Genomic DNA, 17,882 nt, shown 5'->3' with positions numbered 1-17,882 from the left:
TTACAATAATAGACCAGTAAAACAAACATACAAAAGCCAAGTTTTGTTTTTCATACTTGTTTTCCAAGCTAAAATATTCATGAAACAAACAGACAATTTAACTTAATAAATAATAACATGTGTAAACTATAAGCATTTTTTTATTTATGCTTAATAAACGTGAATGAAACATAATAGATTCAATGATAATAAATTCTTCAAATCTAACTCTGCTAAAAGTTTTCCATATGCATTCTCTGCCATATGCATGCCTGCTTGCACTCTCTGTTTGACCTTTAGGTAAGACGAGACATAAATAAAAAAAATAAAAAGTTTCACTATAACGAAACTAAAAAAGAAAAAAAAACTCACCTAAAAGTGGCCCGGATTTGACTGCTATTATTTACTGATCCTCTATATTTACAAGAAGGACTACAGTCTCGCAGATCATAAAGTCGAAGCCGGCTGTCATTGGACGTGACTAGTACCTAGAATCCAGTAATGTTAGTTACCTACTCATTTATTGACAGCAAATTTATCAATAATCCATGCTGAACTTTACGAAAGAATACTAATCCTGCCGGGGGGGGGGGTGTGAAAAAAGGGATGTGAAATTCTCTTCTTGCTCCGAAGTTGGTGTGAAGGATACTTTCCCAGAAAATAGAACGTCTGGAGCATAAGAAAATCATTTTTAGCCCCGGCTTCGGAGATGTGGTTGCATCAGATAAATTAAGGATCAGAAGTGAGCGTTCCTATGAATATAGTGATCAGTTATTGCAGAAAGCTACATTCTTTTAAAGATATTCTCAAATTACGTGGCAACTATATGAATTTTCTTTTTATTGAAATTAAATCTTTTGTTCCTAAAGCCTTTCTCGCAACAGTGTTTTTTACAGATGGCAGTAAATAAAATTTTCTACAGTAGTTTCATAGATCTCTGAAATATTCCAAAAACAGAACTTTTTTTCTCGATTTAGTTCTTTACACGCATGGTTGTCACCATAGAAAGTATAACACATCATGAATCATCAATCCACAATTGCAGTTATATACATATTTTTCTATTTTAAAACATCGTCGAAATAAGTTAATGGATTTCAATACAAACAATAAATGGAGGAAATAGAATGGATTTATCCGGACAGCGTTACATATTTATTTGCCTCCAATACCAAAGAGCACATTTCATATCGTCAAAATCTGACCAGAGCGGGGAAACAAGATTGTTAAGTTTGTCCAAAGAGTAATTTTCTCCTTAGGTAATTTAAAGAAAAAAGGGGCAAATAAATCTATATACACGAAATGTGGTTCCCTTACACATTAAGTTATATCAGGTCTTTGCGCTAAAGGTACTTGGAAATCTGTTGCCTCCATCCGACCTGGTCACCTTTAATTCTGCTAATGTAAAAATGGTTCTAGAAAATTTTCTAATGACCCCATATATGACTTAAGGGAGCAAGATATAACACTATATGATTCTACCGAACAGTATGGAGATACGCTCTTTGGTATTGACATGAAAAGCATTATTGAAAAACATAAAACGACAAAGATAACGATAAAGCTGTAAAAAATTATGGTTCAACCCTTTCTAGGACTAAAATCAAAGAGATTCTCAGGTGATTAGGTCGTACTTTACAGATAAAGAATAATAGACAGCCAAAAATCATGCCTTTCTTGGAAATTCGAATAGGATTAAACGAAAAGCAGGACATCCTCCAATGAGGCAAGAATAATTCACGAGAGAAGAATTAAAAGAAAGTACGAATTTCGCAGAAGGAGACGAGAAGCTCTGGCTGCAATGAAAATGCTTGGTGCAGAAGGTTTGGGTTAAAGCCTTTTTCTGCTCCAAGGGTTACTGCTATTTATACCTCAACTTAAATTCTCATCTATCCTCAAAATCTTCGCAAATGCACGAAGAAAAGACCAATTCATTAACCAGTTTCGACTACCTATGATAGGTACAAGAAATCTTTTATAACATTGTTTGTTGAGAGGTACAACGCAAACAAGCAATAAAAAAAACTTTGCAGTTCCTCTTAGTATTTAAGGCCATAAATTTTGAAGTTAAATTATATTCCCGGAATATTTGACTGACGAGCCTAGAGTATGACAGTATTTTTAACTAAACATTCTATAAAAGTCAGCATTATTGAAACTAGTGCCATTAATATTAACTATTAGAATTCCGAGACTATGGTTAACATCCCAAAGAATACCTTTACTTTACGTAGGGAATTTGTAGATCCAAACGAGCGTGCATCAGAGTAAGAATAATAAACTCAAGTACCACTAATTGCAAACTTTCCATTAAAAAATAATTATTTTGACAAGAAAATTTCATTAAATATTTCGAAAAATAAATTGCCTTGGTTCAGCATCAATATATCTGCAGGCACTGACTTGGACTGTTATCTTGATGATCATGAGTATACACAGACAATATTTAAGGGGGGGGCTTATTTTTGGGATGAAGTAGGTTAAATCCATTAATAAAGGAACGTTGCTCAAAGGAAGGAACAAAGGGAAGAGTCCTTAAAGAGATATTGGATCTATTCAGAAACAAAACATTTTTTTTTATATGAAACAAACATTTTATTTATTTTATTTTTTTTTACATATATTTACAATTCTTTTTCTTATCGAATCTGAGCTGAGTGGAGCCTCAAGTCAGCCACCGAACCCTGTTGGCCCTACCGGTACCCTCTTGAGTGGTGCAGATTTAGGTTAATTAACTCTCATGTTATCTTATCCGAAAAACGGCTCTATCTTAGTGATATCCTAGCGATATTTTAGCCTAAGGGGGATGGGGATCAGCAAAATATATTTCTAAAGGCATCGTTTATTCAAAAAGCAAATTACATTGAGCTGGACTTCCCAGATCCGAGGGGGATTGGTAACCCCCTAGAAACCGCAGTGGGAACGTACATCCTAAAATACTTCAAATTTGGTTATTCTATTCTCACCTTGTCTTCTCCAGGAAGTGGCTCTATACCAGTAATTTTCCTTCCTATAGAGTTCTTTCCTCTTGTTGACCTGACATGTATCTGAGTATGATATTTGAGATTCTCTGTTGTATAAAAAATACATCTTCCATCGTATGATCCAACAACAGCAAAATTTCCATTCTAAAATAAAACTGGTTTAGACAAAGGGTAAAAATGTTATAGCAAGCTTAACAAAGCAGCCACAGAAGAAATTACGTAGCAAACACAATTCGTTTGCTACGTAAGCACAATTCGACATGTTTCAAATTGTTTCGACATGTTTCGATTACGTAGCACAATTCGACATGCAAGCTTCAACTTTAGCAGCTATAATGGATTGTAATTCCTGGGAGGGTGGTAAGGCCAACTTTTTGCAGCAGGATACTGCAACTTGTAATGTCTTTTATTTGTTTTCTATTATTTTTTTTTGGTTACATCTTTACCAGTTTAGGGGACATGTATTTTATTTTGTTTTATGAACCCTTGTTACATGTATAAACATCGGTATAATTAATGTAATTATATGGTCAGAGCATAGAAGTCCAGGAATTGGACTTGCTACGTAAGCACAACTCGACATGTTTCGAATTGTTTCGACATGTTTCGATTACGTAGCACAATTCGACATGCAAGCTTCAACTTTAGCAGCTATAATGGATTGTAATTCCTGGGAGGGTGGTAAGGCCAACTTTTTGCAGCAGGATACTGCAACTTGTAATGTCTTTTATTTGTTTTCTATTATTTTTTTTTTTGTTACATCTTTACCAGTTTAGGGGAATTTGTTTTATGAACCCTTCTTACATGTATAAACATCGGTATGTTTATACATACCGTCAAGTAACCCAGTCAAGGGTTAATTAATGTAATTATATGGTCAGAGCATAGAAGTCCAGGAATTGGACTTGCTACGTAAGCACAACCCGACATGTTTCGAATTGTTTCGACATACTTCGATTACTTAGCACAATTCGACATGCAAGCTTCAACTTTAGCAGCTATAATGGATTGTAATTCCTGGGAGGGTGGTAAGGCCAACTTTTTGCAGCAGGATACTGCAACTTGTAATGTCTTTTGTTTGTTTTCTATTATTTTTTTTTTTGTTACATCTTTACCAGTTTAGGGGAATTTGTTTTATGAACCCTTCTTACATGTATAAACATCGGTATGTTTATACATACCGTCAAGTAACCCAGTCAAGGGTTAATTAATGTAATTATATGGTCAGAGCATAGAAGTCCAGGAATTGGACTTGCTACGTAAGCACAACCCGACATGTTTCGAATTGTTTCGACATACTTCGATTACTTAGCACAATTCGACATGCAAGCTTCAACTTTAGCAGCTATAATGGATTGTAATCCCTGGGAGGGTGGTAAGGCCAACTTTTTGCAGCAGGATACTGCAACTTGTAATGTCTTTTATTTGTTTTCTATTATTATTTTTTTTTGGTTACATCTTTACCAGTTTAGGGGAATTTGTTTTATGAACCCTTGTTACATGTATAAACATCGGTATGTTTATACATACCGTCAAGTAGCCCAGTCAAGGGTTAATTAATGTAATTATATGGTCAGAGCATAGAAGTCCAGGAATTGGACTTGCTACGTAAGCACAACCCGACATGTTTCGAATTGTTTCGACATACTTCGATTACGTAGCACAATTCGACATGCAAGCTTCAACTTTAGCAGCTATAATGGATTGTAATTCCTGGGAGGGTGGTAAGGCCAACTTTTTGCAGCAGGATACTGCAACTTGTAATGTCTTTTGTTTGTTTTCTATTATTTTTTTGGTTACATCTCCACCAGTTTAGGGGACATGTATTTAATTTTGTTTTATGAACCCTTGTTACATGTATAAACATCGGTATAATCAATATAATTATATGGTCAGAGCATAAAAGTCCAGGAATTGGACTGGTTGTGTTTTTTTTTGTAAAGTAACCCTTTAATTTTATTAGTATAACTCCGTAGCTTGATCTTGAACACCTAAATGATCAAGAATTGACACAAATCCTATATGTCTACATATACCAAGTTGAAAGTGGAGCGGGGCTGATATTTCAATAGGTGCATGAGATTTTCATTTCAACATGGTGCATGACAGCCACTCCTATTCAAGAAAATATGCATGAAAATTCTCTTGAAATAAGGCACACACATAATGAAATAGGGGGCACCTTTGTGCTTGGGACTGCAAACAGCATGTCACCATTTGAATTTTTTTTAAACCACTTTCACTAAACCGGCTACCTTGGAATTTTAATCCGATGCAATGTATAGCTTTGGTGGCACCAGAAGGAAAAAGCGGCAGAGAAAGAGTGGCTGGGTGGCCTAAGATCTGTTTTTGTCACTCAAAAAGGGATGCGATTTCAGGGACTGCAATCGTTTGAGTCTTCTTATGAGTATCCACTCTACATGAGGAAACTGGGAAAGAAAACGATGCATTGAAGAAGGTCTTCACTAAATATAATCATGGGTGGCTCTTTTCAAAATGTATGGTAGTAGATTACGATATAAGACTTCAAAACCCTAAAACACTTAATTTGAAGAAACCAAACATTTGTGACATGGTTGCTAACTCTAGTTGCCACTAGAGGTCCTTCAGTACAAAATATGGCAGAAACTAGAAGATATTTATCAAGAATCATATATTATTTTTCTTTAAGATGACTAATTAAGGTGCAATTTCCCCATCATTTTTGTAACCAACGACATTAAAAGCTCTTAAATAATCACTTTCGTAACAATTAAACAGCATTTAAGAGACATAGGTCTAGTCTATTCTGGTTTTCACCTTTTAAGTATCAGCTTGAGTTTTGTAATCAAATAGTTCTTACTAAATACTGTGACGAAGTTTGGAAACCCATTCTGAACCATGCAGGCGACGCATTATGTTTTTGTTTTCGAACGCTGGTATGACACTTTTAGCCTTGTATTTCTAATTATTTATAGAATTTATAGAAAAATGTATTTATAGAAAAACCTTAAATATAAACTGTGACGAAAAACAAATTATATTCTATGAAATAGGAGTTGGTTTGTTTTGGTTTTGGATATCTATATTTAAGTACTACCTTGAGATCCATAATCAAAAAGCTCAAAAATCCTTTGATACGAAACATGACGAAATTCAAAAGCCAATTTTGATAAAAGCAGGCAACACATTATGTGTTGTTTTATGATGCTGATATGGCACTTTTAGCTTAATATTTGTAATTACTGACCTAAAAGACTTAGGATTACATCTTGATGAAATGAAGTTCAAAACGTACAAGATCCCTAAAGCTACTATTTACGAAAATATCAAATTCCCTATTTTTCCAGAGAAGAATAATCACGATTGTGTATATGTGTGTTTTCTTTTTTACCCAGGATGGTCAATTCAATCCAGTAGACGCAGATTATCGAAAGAGGGTTCAGTGAGCCGAAAATTAAAAAACTAACATCCTTGAATTTTGCAAACACTGGACTAATTTTCACGGGGGAAGATTTCCTGGCATGATTTTAAAGACGGTTAGAAGCATAAATAAAAAAAAATTCAACTGAAAGTTAGGAGCAAGATCAATAATTAAATAGAACAGAAATTATTCCATATGTAGTGAGGCTGCCTCATCTTCAACCCTTACATTTTGACTTTTTGACATAATTCTTTAGGTAGGACTGCAGGGCCTATTGAATTTGCATAAGAAGTGTTTTTAAAGAACTTAAGACTTTAGCGCAGTGAGGGTTGAGGAAGAGGCAGCTCCTCTCATATACAAAACAATTCCTGTTTGTTTCTAGTTTTAATGTAACTTATTACTTTCAGTAGACAAAAAAAACTTCTTCTTTTTGTTGAATTATTACGAGTTAACTTTCGCGTAAATTGTGGGGTGTAAATTGTGGGGCTTGAGAAGGCTGCAGCTACCCTCATACGTACGATAGTTTCTGTTTATTTTTGAGCATTAATATCACCATTTACAATTATTTCAGAAAACTTGTTTTTTTTTTATTCAACTCGGTACAAGGCTGACCTGTTTCACAGTCCTTAGAATTGACCAATCAAATTTGTTTCACGGATAACAATTGTTAACCCTATCTATCTATAAAAAGAGGTGAATTCACACCCTTTCCTAGAATCAGTCTAAGTAGCCCTACCCAGAAAAATTGTGACATGAAGAATACTTTTAATATTTGACTCCTCCCGAAAAGAAAGCTACTGACGTCCTCCCCCTCTGAAGAACTCTACCTGTGCGCACCTATGAAAACGTCAGTATAGGATTATTTCAACTAATTAAAAATAAAAAAGGCATAATGGTGATTACCTGACAAAAGTTAGCTGCTGTGATAAGCTTCACAGGTCCGTCTAATTCGTTCCAGTATTCTACCTTTTTGTCGGGGATATTCCAAAGTCTGAGCTTCCCATCCAAAGAGCCGCTTAAAAAATACCTGTCATCCTGAAAGCAAAAAAAAAGTGTTGGTTCAGTTACATCAGCCAGTTTTTTAGCCCTTCAAACCAAAATTCTTTCCCAGCAAAAAGAGAATTTTACTTTGCATAAAATACATTATATGTAGCAGGAAAGGATGAATCTAAGAGGTCCCTTTGAAATGACTTTGACATAAATAAACTTACATTTTTAATTTTGTGTATATGGTGGTCTTTTAATGAATAGCGAGTGAAGATTGCGCAAGTAGGGGGCATAGCCTACGGGACATGGCCTATATCCCAAGAAAAATTCCATTGCTTTTATGATTTTCTACAGATTTTTTTAGATTTCAAACACAATTTGCCTTTCTATTTTTATTGACTACGCCTCTCCCAAGAAATTAATTCAAACAGACAAACCCAGGTTTAAGGGTTCATTGTTTTCGAGATTAAGTTAACATACTTTTTCCACAAGACAAGTTTATCAAAACTTTGGATTAAGAGGATTTTTTTAAACCAGAATTTCAGTTTAGTTTTTGTTTTGTTTCAAATCATTTTTAGTCCTTACCGTTCTTCGTAAAGAAGCGACGGAGAAAAAATAGCAAGGTACCTGTAGTAGAAGGGGTTGTAAGTGAAAAAAAGGAAAAACATTGGAAATAAATGATGGTAAAGAGCAGTACGGGCACAATTGTATTTTTTTTTCAGACCAGAGCACTTTGTAAGTTTGTATCGAAGGAATTGTCGTAGAAACTTCGAAAAGGGCTCATTTTATTGGAAATTTGGAAGGGCTAGTGCCCTTTTCAATAGTCAAAAGTGATTGAAGGGCAACTAACACCCCTTCCACTTCCACCATTTTCCCAAACACTTCCAATCAAAATTCTGAGATAGCCATTTTGTTCAACGTAGTTGAAAGGTCCGGAAATTATGTCTTTGAGGAAGACCCCCTCCCCACCCAGACCCCTCAGGGCATGTAAGGTATATATAGAAATAATGATTGTATAAACTTCCAAACACATCCAATCAACATTTTTTGATAGCTTTTTTGTTCAACGTAGTTGAAAGGTCCGGAAATTATAACTTTGAGGATGAACCCCTCCCCAGAGCCCTCAAAGCAATAGAGTTTTTCCTGGGGGCACCATTTCCCCAAACAGATCCAAAACGGGCTAGTGCCGTTTTAATAGTCTAAAGTGATTGGCTGGTAACTAACCCCTCCTCTGACGCCCACCACTTCCTCAAACACATCCAATCAAAATTTTGAGACATCCTTTTTGTTCAAAGTAATTGAAAGGTCCGGAAATTATGTCGTAAAGGAAGAATTATGGTTACAAGTTCTTCCTTGAAGGCATATTAGGTGTATAACGAAAGGGTGATTGTTTGGAATTCGGACGGGGCTCATTGGATTGGTGATCAGAAGTTCTAGTGCCCTTTTTAAGATTGAGAGTGACCGGAGGGTGGATACCCCCCCCACACACACACACATACACTTCGTACTTTCCTGAGATGCATCAGGTAAATATTCTGAGATGGTGACGTGCTGTCGTAAAAACTTCGAAAAGGACCCATTAGATTGGAAATTGAAAGGGCTAGTGCCCTTTTTAATAGTCGAAATTGTTTGGAGGGCAACTAATCTCCCTCTCACGCCCATCATTTTCCCAAACACATCAGATCAAAATTTTGAGATTTTGCCATTTTGTTCAACGTAATTAAAAGGTCCATAAATTATGTCTTTGAGGATGACAATCCCCCCCCCCACAGCCCGCAGGATAAGGGCTGTAAGTTATGCCCTGGGAGCATATAAGGTTTCATAGGCAACGGAATAGCGCTCTCTTAGTAAAGAGCGATGTGGGCATAATGTATTTTTCTTTGGTCTTAGGCCAGGGCACTTCGTATCGAATGACTTGTTGTAGAAACATCGAAAAGAACTCTTTCGATTGGAAATTGAAACGGCTAGTGCCGTTTTTAATAGTTGAAAGTGATTGGAGGGCAACTAACCCCCTTCCTACTCCCACCATTTCTCCAGACACATTCAGTAAGTTTTTTAGAAAGCCATTTTGTTCAACTTAGTTCAAAGGTCCAGAAACTATGTATTTGAAGAGGACAACCTACCTCCCCCTCCCCCCGCAGCTTTCAGGTGAAGGGTCGTATGTTATGCTCTGGGGGTATTTAAGGTTTATATAGAAATGGTGATCGTATTAACTTTGGAGGGGGCTTATTGAATTACTAATCAGAAGTTTTAGTGCCCTTTTCTGGATTCAGAGTGATCGGAGGGTGGATACCCCCCCACACCTCGTATCTTCGCGAATCGCATCTAATAGAAATTTTGAGATGGCCATTTGTTATTGTAGAATAATCGATAAAGACTCATTCAATTGGAAATTGAAAGGGCTAGTGTGCTTTTTAATTTTCAAAAGTGATTGGAGGGCAAACACACCCCACCCCCTCCCGTGTACACCATTTCCCCAAACACACCCAATCGAAATTGTGAGATAGACATTTTGTCCAACGTAATTGAAAGGTCCAGAAATTACGTCTTTAAGGATGACAAACCGCCCACAGCCTTCAGGGCAAGGGTTATAAGTTTTGTCCCGGGGGCATATAAGGTATATATAAAAATGGTGATCGTAAAAACTTTTTGAATGGGCTCATTGAATTGGAAATCAGATGTTCTAGTGCCCTTTTTAAGATTCAGAGTGATCAGTGATCAGACTTTCCCCACATCTCGTGTTTTCCCGAAACGAATCTGATGGAAACTTTGAGATGGCCATTTGTTGTCGTAGAAACATCGAAAAGGCCTCATTCAATTGGAATGTTGAAAGGGCTGTTGAAAGGGCTAGTGCTCTTTTTAATATTCGAAAGTGATTTGAAGGGAACTAACCCCCCTTCCACGCGCATCATTTCCCGAAACCCATCAAATCCAAATTGTTAGATAGCCATTTTGATTTTGAATCTTTTCAAGATTCAAAGTGATCAGAGGGTGGATAACCCAACTGACATCTCGTATTTTCCCGAAATGCGTCTGATAGAAATTTTGAGATGGCCATTTGTTGTAGAAGAAGCTTCGAAAACAGCTCACTGGATTGGAAATTGAAAGAGGCAGTGCCCTTTTTAATAGTCGAAAGTTATAGGAGGGCAATTAACCCTCATCCCACGTCCACCGTTTTCCGAAATACATCAAATAAAAATCAAACATCAAAGTAAAGGAGTTATCAGCCCTACTCATGCTATTTTTCCTCGTTATGAGTTTGACTTGGCTATTTATCGTAATATCTCTTCATTTTGAGTTCCATTTATTTATTGATAGTGGTTTGTGGTAGTTTTACGCTTAGAAGATTATTTGACTATATTTTTGCTCATCTTTGGCTTAATGAAGTCCTTTACAAAAATAATCCTTGATCCCCAAAGTAATCTTATTTTGGGAGTTAAAATCTTTAAAATCCAGACGTCAGAATCTTTATTTAGTACTAATAATTATGGCAAAGGTTTATATTCCCTGTGAAAATTTCAATTTTGTGACAAGCTCATGCAGTACGGAATTCGCAACATAAAGATCAAATACTAATAACACTGAATTTATTATTTTCAGACCTATCTATTCACCAAGCCAGGACTATGACACTATTTACATCTTAGACATATCTAAATTTGCTTAAGAAATAAAAAGCAATTCCCATATTTATATTTGAACACATGCTTTAATCAACTTTACAGCCTAAAAAAAATCGGCAAATTTTGAAGACTTAATTCAACAGATGAATAAAACTGAAACTCATTTATTATATATTATTAAATAAAAAAAAACAAGTTTTTTCAACTGAAAGTAAGGAGTGACATCAAAACTTAAAACGCACAGAAATTACTTCGTATATGAAAGAGGCTGCTTCCTCATCAACGCCCCGCTCTTTACGCTAAAGTTTGACTCTTTCTCTCAATTCTTCTTTCTAAAACAGTAAAAAACTTTAGCGTAAAGAGCGGGGCGTTGATGAGGAAGCAGCCTCTTTCATATACGAAGTAATTTCTGTGCGTTTTAAGTTTTGATGTCACTCCTTACTTTCAGTTGAAAAAACTTGTTTTTTTTTATTTAATTTCTGAACGTTTTTGAATCAATGCATGTTTTGATTTTGGCTCTCCGCAGAGGAATAATCAAAACGAAATTTGCATATTTTTTTTTTGGGGGGGGGGCTAAATGGCTTTCTCATAATTTTGATCGAATGATTTTGAGAAAAAAAGAGCGGGGGCGAAGCCTAGTTGCCCTCCGATTTTTTGGTTAATTAAAAAGGCAACTAGAACTTTTAATTTTTTACGAATCTTTTTATTGGTAAAAGATTTACGTAGCTTATAAATTAGCTTACGTAAAGAACTTTTGTATGCTCATGTTTTTATTACATATATGAGGGGATTCGCCCCATCGTCAGTACCTCGCTCTTTACACTAAAGCTTAAATTTTATCCCAATTCATTAAGAATGACCCCTGAATCACAAAAGCCGTAGAATAAATAGTTGAAATTACTAAAAATACTTTAGCGTAAAGAGCTAGGTATCATAAGGAGGTGAGCCCCTTATATGGGTAATAATTTCTGTTTGTTTTAAGTTTTATTGCTGTTCCTTACTTCCAGCTGAAAAAGCTTTTTCACATTTATTTTTCAATTTTTTTTTAAATAATGCTAGTAAATCCTGCTCTCCCTTCATGGAAGTTTTCTTTTCCCATGACAAATTCTCGATGGAAAGTTCCCCCAGCATATCCCCCTCTTCTCAACCCCTCCCCCAACCAAAAAAATCCTCCTGAAAACGCCTGTATACTTCCCAATAACCATTACTATATGTAAGCATAGGTCAAAGTTTGTAACTTGTTGCCCCTCCCACGGGGACTGTGGGGGAGTAAGTCGTCCCCAAAGACATAGTTATAAGGTTTTTCGACTAGGCTGAATAAAATGGCTATCTCAGAATTTTGATCCGTTGACTTTGGGGAAATAATTAGCGTGGGAGGGGGCCTAGGTGCCCTCCAATTTTTTTGGTCACTTAAAAAGGGCACTAGAACTTTTCATTTCCGTTAGAATGAGCCCTCTTGCAACATTCTAGGACAACTGGGTCGATACGATCACCCCTGGGGAAAAAAAAAAAAAAAAAAACAAATAAACACGCATCCGTGATCTGCCTTCTGGCAAAAAATGCAAAATTCCACATTTTTGTAGATAGGAGCTCGAAACTTCTACAATAGGGTTCTCTGATACGCTGAATCTGATGGTGTGATTTTCGTTAAGATTCTATGACTTTTAGGGGGTGTTTCCCCCTATTTTCTAAAATAACGCAAATTTTCTCAGGCTCGTAACTTTTGATGGGTAAGACTAAACTTGATGGAACTTATATATTTAAAACCAGCATTAAAATGCGATTCTTTTGATATAGCTATTGGTATCAAAATTCCATTTTTTAGAGTTTTGGTTACTATTGAGCCGGGTCGCTCCTTACTACAGTTCGTTACCACGAACTGTTTGATATATTATTATATATGGTAGCAGAATTGGCATCTTGCGTTAGAAATATTCTAGCTGTACGACCGCAGATAAGAACAAGATATCAAAAACTTACAAAGGAGACAAAGGTTTTGTCTCCTTTGTAAGTTTTATGTAAGTTAAGTTTTATCCCGAAATTTTTTATCATACTTTTTAGCCTAGTTAAAAAAAAGGATTAATTGAGTAGCCCTTCAGAGGGAACTCACGACTCCTGAGACTATTTCAAAAGGGCTGTACTAAGCACAAGAGGAGACTCCGGTGGACGTAGTAGGTTTGTATCTTCCCACCAATTTTTTAACAATAATTTTTAGCCTAGTTAATTCGGGTTATGTTTCAGCGAATCCGTCACAAATATTAATTCATGATGCATGGAAAGCTGTGATCCAAAATATACACTTTGACAAAACTAGGTGGTGTGTTTTTAGAAGGCGTTCTACCAAAAATAAAATTTATGGAGTCAAATATCACCTTACTACCAAAATGAACACAATATGAAAACAACCAGGGTATAAAGTATTCTATACTGAAGATAAGGGTTAACTAGGGAGAAAGCAGCACAAATAACAGCTTCCTCAGTCATTTTGAATTTTTGCATAAATATAAAAAAACAATTGCCAACTGGAATGAAGATACAATCAAATATCCTTTACATAAAATTTCTCGGATTGAAAGTAATAGCTTAGGTCTAGTAATAGGTCTTCAACTTAACCGTGGTTAGTTGATTTTGTTAACAATTAATTAGAGCTGGAGACAGAGGAGAGAATATAATTAGTTTTAGGATAATTTGCCTTTAAATTACTTTCAAGATATCTCCTCCCCCTCCCCCCCAAAAAAACAAAAAAAACAGAGAACAATTCCTACATAGTTCCCTGCCTTCTCTGCTTACCCCTCTCCTAGTAAATTGTTTTACTCAAAATTATGATGGAATTGTTTTGTTTTTGGAATTGATGAATAAAACTGAAACTCATTTATTATATATGGTAGCAAAATGGTTATCTTGCGTTAAAAATATTCTAGCTGTACGACCGCAGATAGGAACAAGATATCAAAAACTTACAAAGGAGACAAAGGTTTTGTCTGCTTTGTAAGTTTTAATTTTCTCCTTTCTAAGTTTTATTTAAGTTAAGTTTTATCCCGAAATTTTTTTTGACAATACTTTTTAGCCTAGTTAAAAAAAGGATTAATTGAGTATCGCCTTAGAGGGAACTCACAACCCAAGATTATTTCAAAAGGGCTCTACTAAGCACAAGAAGACGCCAAAATGACGTCCCTACCCTCCAAATGAAGACGACACAAAACAGTAACAGCTGTTCTGACAAAAAACAAAAACAAAAAAAACGAAGCTATAAATGTACATTTCGCCAGATTTCTAATGTTCATGTTTGGTCTTCAACTTGACCGTGGTTAGATGATTTTTTTTTTAACAATTAATTAGTGTTGGAGACAGAAGAGAGAATATAATTAGTTTTAGGATAATTTGCCTTTTAACATTTCAGATCTTTTTGAAAAAAATCTTCAGCAATAATTTTAGGGCCCACCGTTGTAACCCTTGCCCAAATGCCATCCCTACCCTCCAAATAAAGACGGCACAAAACATATTTGATACAAAAATTTCTGTTGTTGGAAAAAATTGCCGTGTTGAGCTGAAAAAAAAAGCATGAACTATTATAAGAAGAATTTCAAGTTACGGGTAAATAAATACAATTCATGAGTTAATAGGGTACAAGTTTATCACAACACGATTTTAAAGATCGGAAACAGAATAAAGTCTTTATACAAAGTGTTTAAAATTAAAATGTGGATTACCTTGGGATGAAAAGCAATAGCAGTTACAAAGTCAATGTGTTGAAAGCAACAGAGGCACTCTTTTCGGGAAATGTGCCAAAGTCGAACTGTCTTATCCATCGACGAAGAAAGAACGAAATAATTCTGAAAGGATGGAATATGGGTTAGATTAAACAAGGGAAAATTTTTAGTAGAGAGATTTTTAGCCGGGTTCAAAAGCATCGAAACCTGATCAACGCCAGTTAACAAGATAAATGGGAAAGATAGGAACATCACATCCCATTTCCAAAAACAAATGCACACTAAACTACACTAGACACACCAAGTAGCAGTTGAATTTAAATTTTGGCATTACTTTACTAGGTGTCCGCTTCTAAATATAAAATGTGTAAATTAAACAAAAATAAAACCATTACATTCCTTGTTTTATGCTATTTCAAATATCCTGGTGACTTCTGACAATGCTACCCACCCCCTACTCCACTGACAGTGTCGAATATACCCCTAAGATATATAAAGACATTAAACATCTTAATTTCTTTACATTGTCATCCCCATTTTGAAAACATTAGTACAATATATTTGTCAAATACTGCAATAATCACTCAAACAAAACTGGATTTCATCAAGCTGAGAATGCAGAAGACCCGTTTCACCAAAAAAGATGACACATCACGAGATTATAATAAACAAGATATATAATATTAGGGATATATTTCAGACCAACAGGGGGGAGGGTGCATTACGAGAAAAAAGGTTATAACATTTGGAAAGAGCATAAAATAAGGATCTATTAGAGCTGCTTTTATTTATTTAACGTATTTCCTTTAGAAACGGTCAGTCATTAACGTGACACCTTGTTTCATTTTCTAGTGTGCCCTCGTAGTGGACTATCTTGCGATAGAGTAGCACTCTAAAACGCCTTAGCTCGCACCAACATTCCATCGTCGAAGCATGGTTCAGTTTTTAGAATAAAAGACTCAACGGAAAAGAGAATTTGCAAAGATTGTAATAGTTTGGTAGCTGGAAAAGGATTTGATATTCACCTCAGCATAACAAGATTTATCTCTTCTGAAGTCTTGAAGGTAGGAAAAGAATATAATGGGAATAGCCATTTATGTCTAGCCAAAGAACAAAAAATCCAACGAGCAGCGAATCATTAAAATGCCAAAGACACTAAAATAAAAACATTTTTGGCCCCCCTGAACCCATCTAAGTCTATTCGTAGCCGAAAATCTCGACATATTTCTTTGGTTGTTTCAAAATTATGAACTTTTTAGAGATGTACCATATTGTCACCGGTGTTGCCAAGTTGAGCCGTGAAAATAAGTAAGCAAAACTAACTTGGTAAATTTGACAATGCGTTTCTGTCTTTCAAAGTTCGAACATTACTAATCTGTAGATTCTCAAAGACAACTACAACTTCTAAGGAAAGCTACTCCTTTAAATTGTTTAGAGCAATATATTTTTAGCTTAATTTTTGTTGATTCCTAACCTACGTTTCTTTTCTCCCTTTTTTTTTAATTTGGCACACACTATTGCCAAAAATTGAACAGCTGCATATAGTGGTCTTTTTCGTTACCTGATTTTTCAAATTTTTCAAGACGTATATGCTTGTACAAATTTCAACTTAATAAATTCAAAGAATCAGATTTAATTTTCACTGTCCTAGGTACTTTAAGCAATCAACAATAGTAATTACTAGTCATCGCTACCAGTACGGAAACCCAGTCACTACAACAATGAGCAAAACTCCAAATAAGTGGTTAGTTCGAAGGAAATCAAATAGCAATAAATACATAAAAGAACTAAATAAAAAGCGAAAAAAAGACAGAACAGTGTATCGATCAAAACGAAAGACGGTTAATAGGTATCTTAAATACAATATTGGTATAATATTTACTAAAACATGATATGCAAAGATCCAAATCAATTTTTGAAAAAATAACAATTTATAGCAGCACAAAGCAGCCTGAGGCCAACAAAGGAACGCAAAGCTGTCTTAGTCTCTTGACTAGGTTTTCCTCAAGGTTACAACTTTAAGAGGAGCTTGTAACAGGCATGTTTAACATTAGTTTCTAGTCAGTATGTGACGCCAAATCTACTGTCAAGTTAATGGCTGTCATAAAGAAGATAGTGGGCAGCAATGTGAGCTTAGACATTTTTTTTAGCAGTGTGTACTAAATAAACTATAAGAATCACTTGTTCTGAACAACTAACTTGAGACAAATGAGACAACCAATTACACAAGAAAATACTGTGAATTTGGTGCCTTTCTAGTGCAGAAATGTATGTGGAGCCAATTATCTCACAACTTAATTTTTCCAAGTGTCTACATACTGCAGGGACCGGTTGCTATGAGTAACAAGCTCCATTCACGAAAAATAATTTTGATACAAAAAAAATGCCCATTTAGTACGTGTTAAATAAAATCTAGGACTTTTTTGCCACTCATAAATAGTGCTTTGAAATTAAAACCAGCAGCAAATAGTATAAGCAACTTATTAGAGTAGAAGCTGGCACTAGTGTAGGCAGCAAAACTAAATCAACAGTGTCATCTAGCGTTAGGCGGTTCTTCGAATTTTTTCCAGTGTAACGATACGAAAAATTAAGCAAGAGAAAACTCGACAAAGCCGTTAACAAAAAATAAAAACAAAACTACACTTTAACTAAAAAAATAAAAATATTCTAAATATCTCAGCCCCACGTCCAGGAACCACTCCAACAACAAAAAAATACAAAGGACAAAAAAGAAGAAAAAAGTGTTTTTTAAAACATAAAACACACACACAGAAAAAAAAAATATGAAAGAAACACGACAACTTAAAGAGCAAATAAATAAAGAAATAAACAATAAATAAATAAGAACAACTCACATTATAAACAAAGCTCCTAAAACTGATGGTAATAACTTAAAAAAAACAAAAAACAAAGCGAATGTTTATAGTGCAACCATGGGTCTCTTTCCTCTGCACAATCAGTGCATACACTGATAGTGCAGAGGAGAGAGGAGCTTTGTTTATAATATTCCCATTTACACGCTGATTGTGCAGAGGAGAGAGACCCATGGTTACAGTACAAACAAACGCTTTGGGTTTTTCTTAAGTTATTACCATCAGTGCTGGGAGCTTTGCGTATAATGTCAGTTGTTCTTATTTATTTATTAAATAAAAAAAACTAGTTTTTTAAACTGAAAGTAAGGAGCGATATTAAAACT

General features: G+C 35.2%; 1 protein-coding gene across 1 annotated transcript in view; it reads right to left on the bottom strand.

The window, feature by feature from the left end:
• LOC136037090 (WD repeat-containing protein 44-like) overlaps window positions 1–17,882 on the bottom strand; it is an 85,127-nt gene that overhangs the window by 29,378 nt on the left and 37,867 nt on the right. The window contains exons 10-13 of the mRNA XM_065719540.1: window positions 14,687–14,809; window positions 7,270–7,401; window positions 2,946–3,107; window positions 352–467 (exon numbers count right to left, since the gene is read on the bottom strand). Coding sequence (XP_065575612.1) covers window positions 352–467; window positions 2,946–3,107; window positions 7,270–7,401; window positions 14,687–14,809 — 533 coding nt within the window. The remainder of the gene's footprint in view (window positions 1–351; window positions 468–2,945; window positions 3,108–7,269; window positions 7,402–14,686; window positions 14,810–17,882) is intronic.

Source organism: Artemia franciscana, chromosome 16 (assembly GCF_032884065.1).
Source record: "Artemia franciscana chromosome 16, ASM3288406v1, whole genome shotgun sequence".
Taxonomy (NCBI): domain Eukaryota; kingdom Metazoa; phylum Arthropoda; class Branchiopoda; order Anostraca; family Artemiidae; genus Artemia; species Artemia franciscana.
Note: the sequence above shows the minus strand (reverse complement) of the source record. Positions and strands in the feature narration are given on the sequence as shown.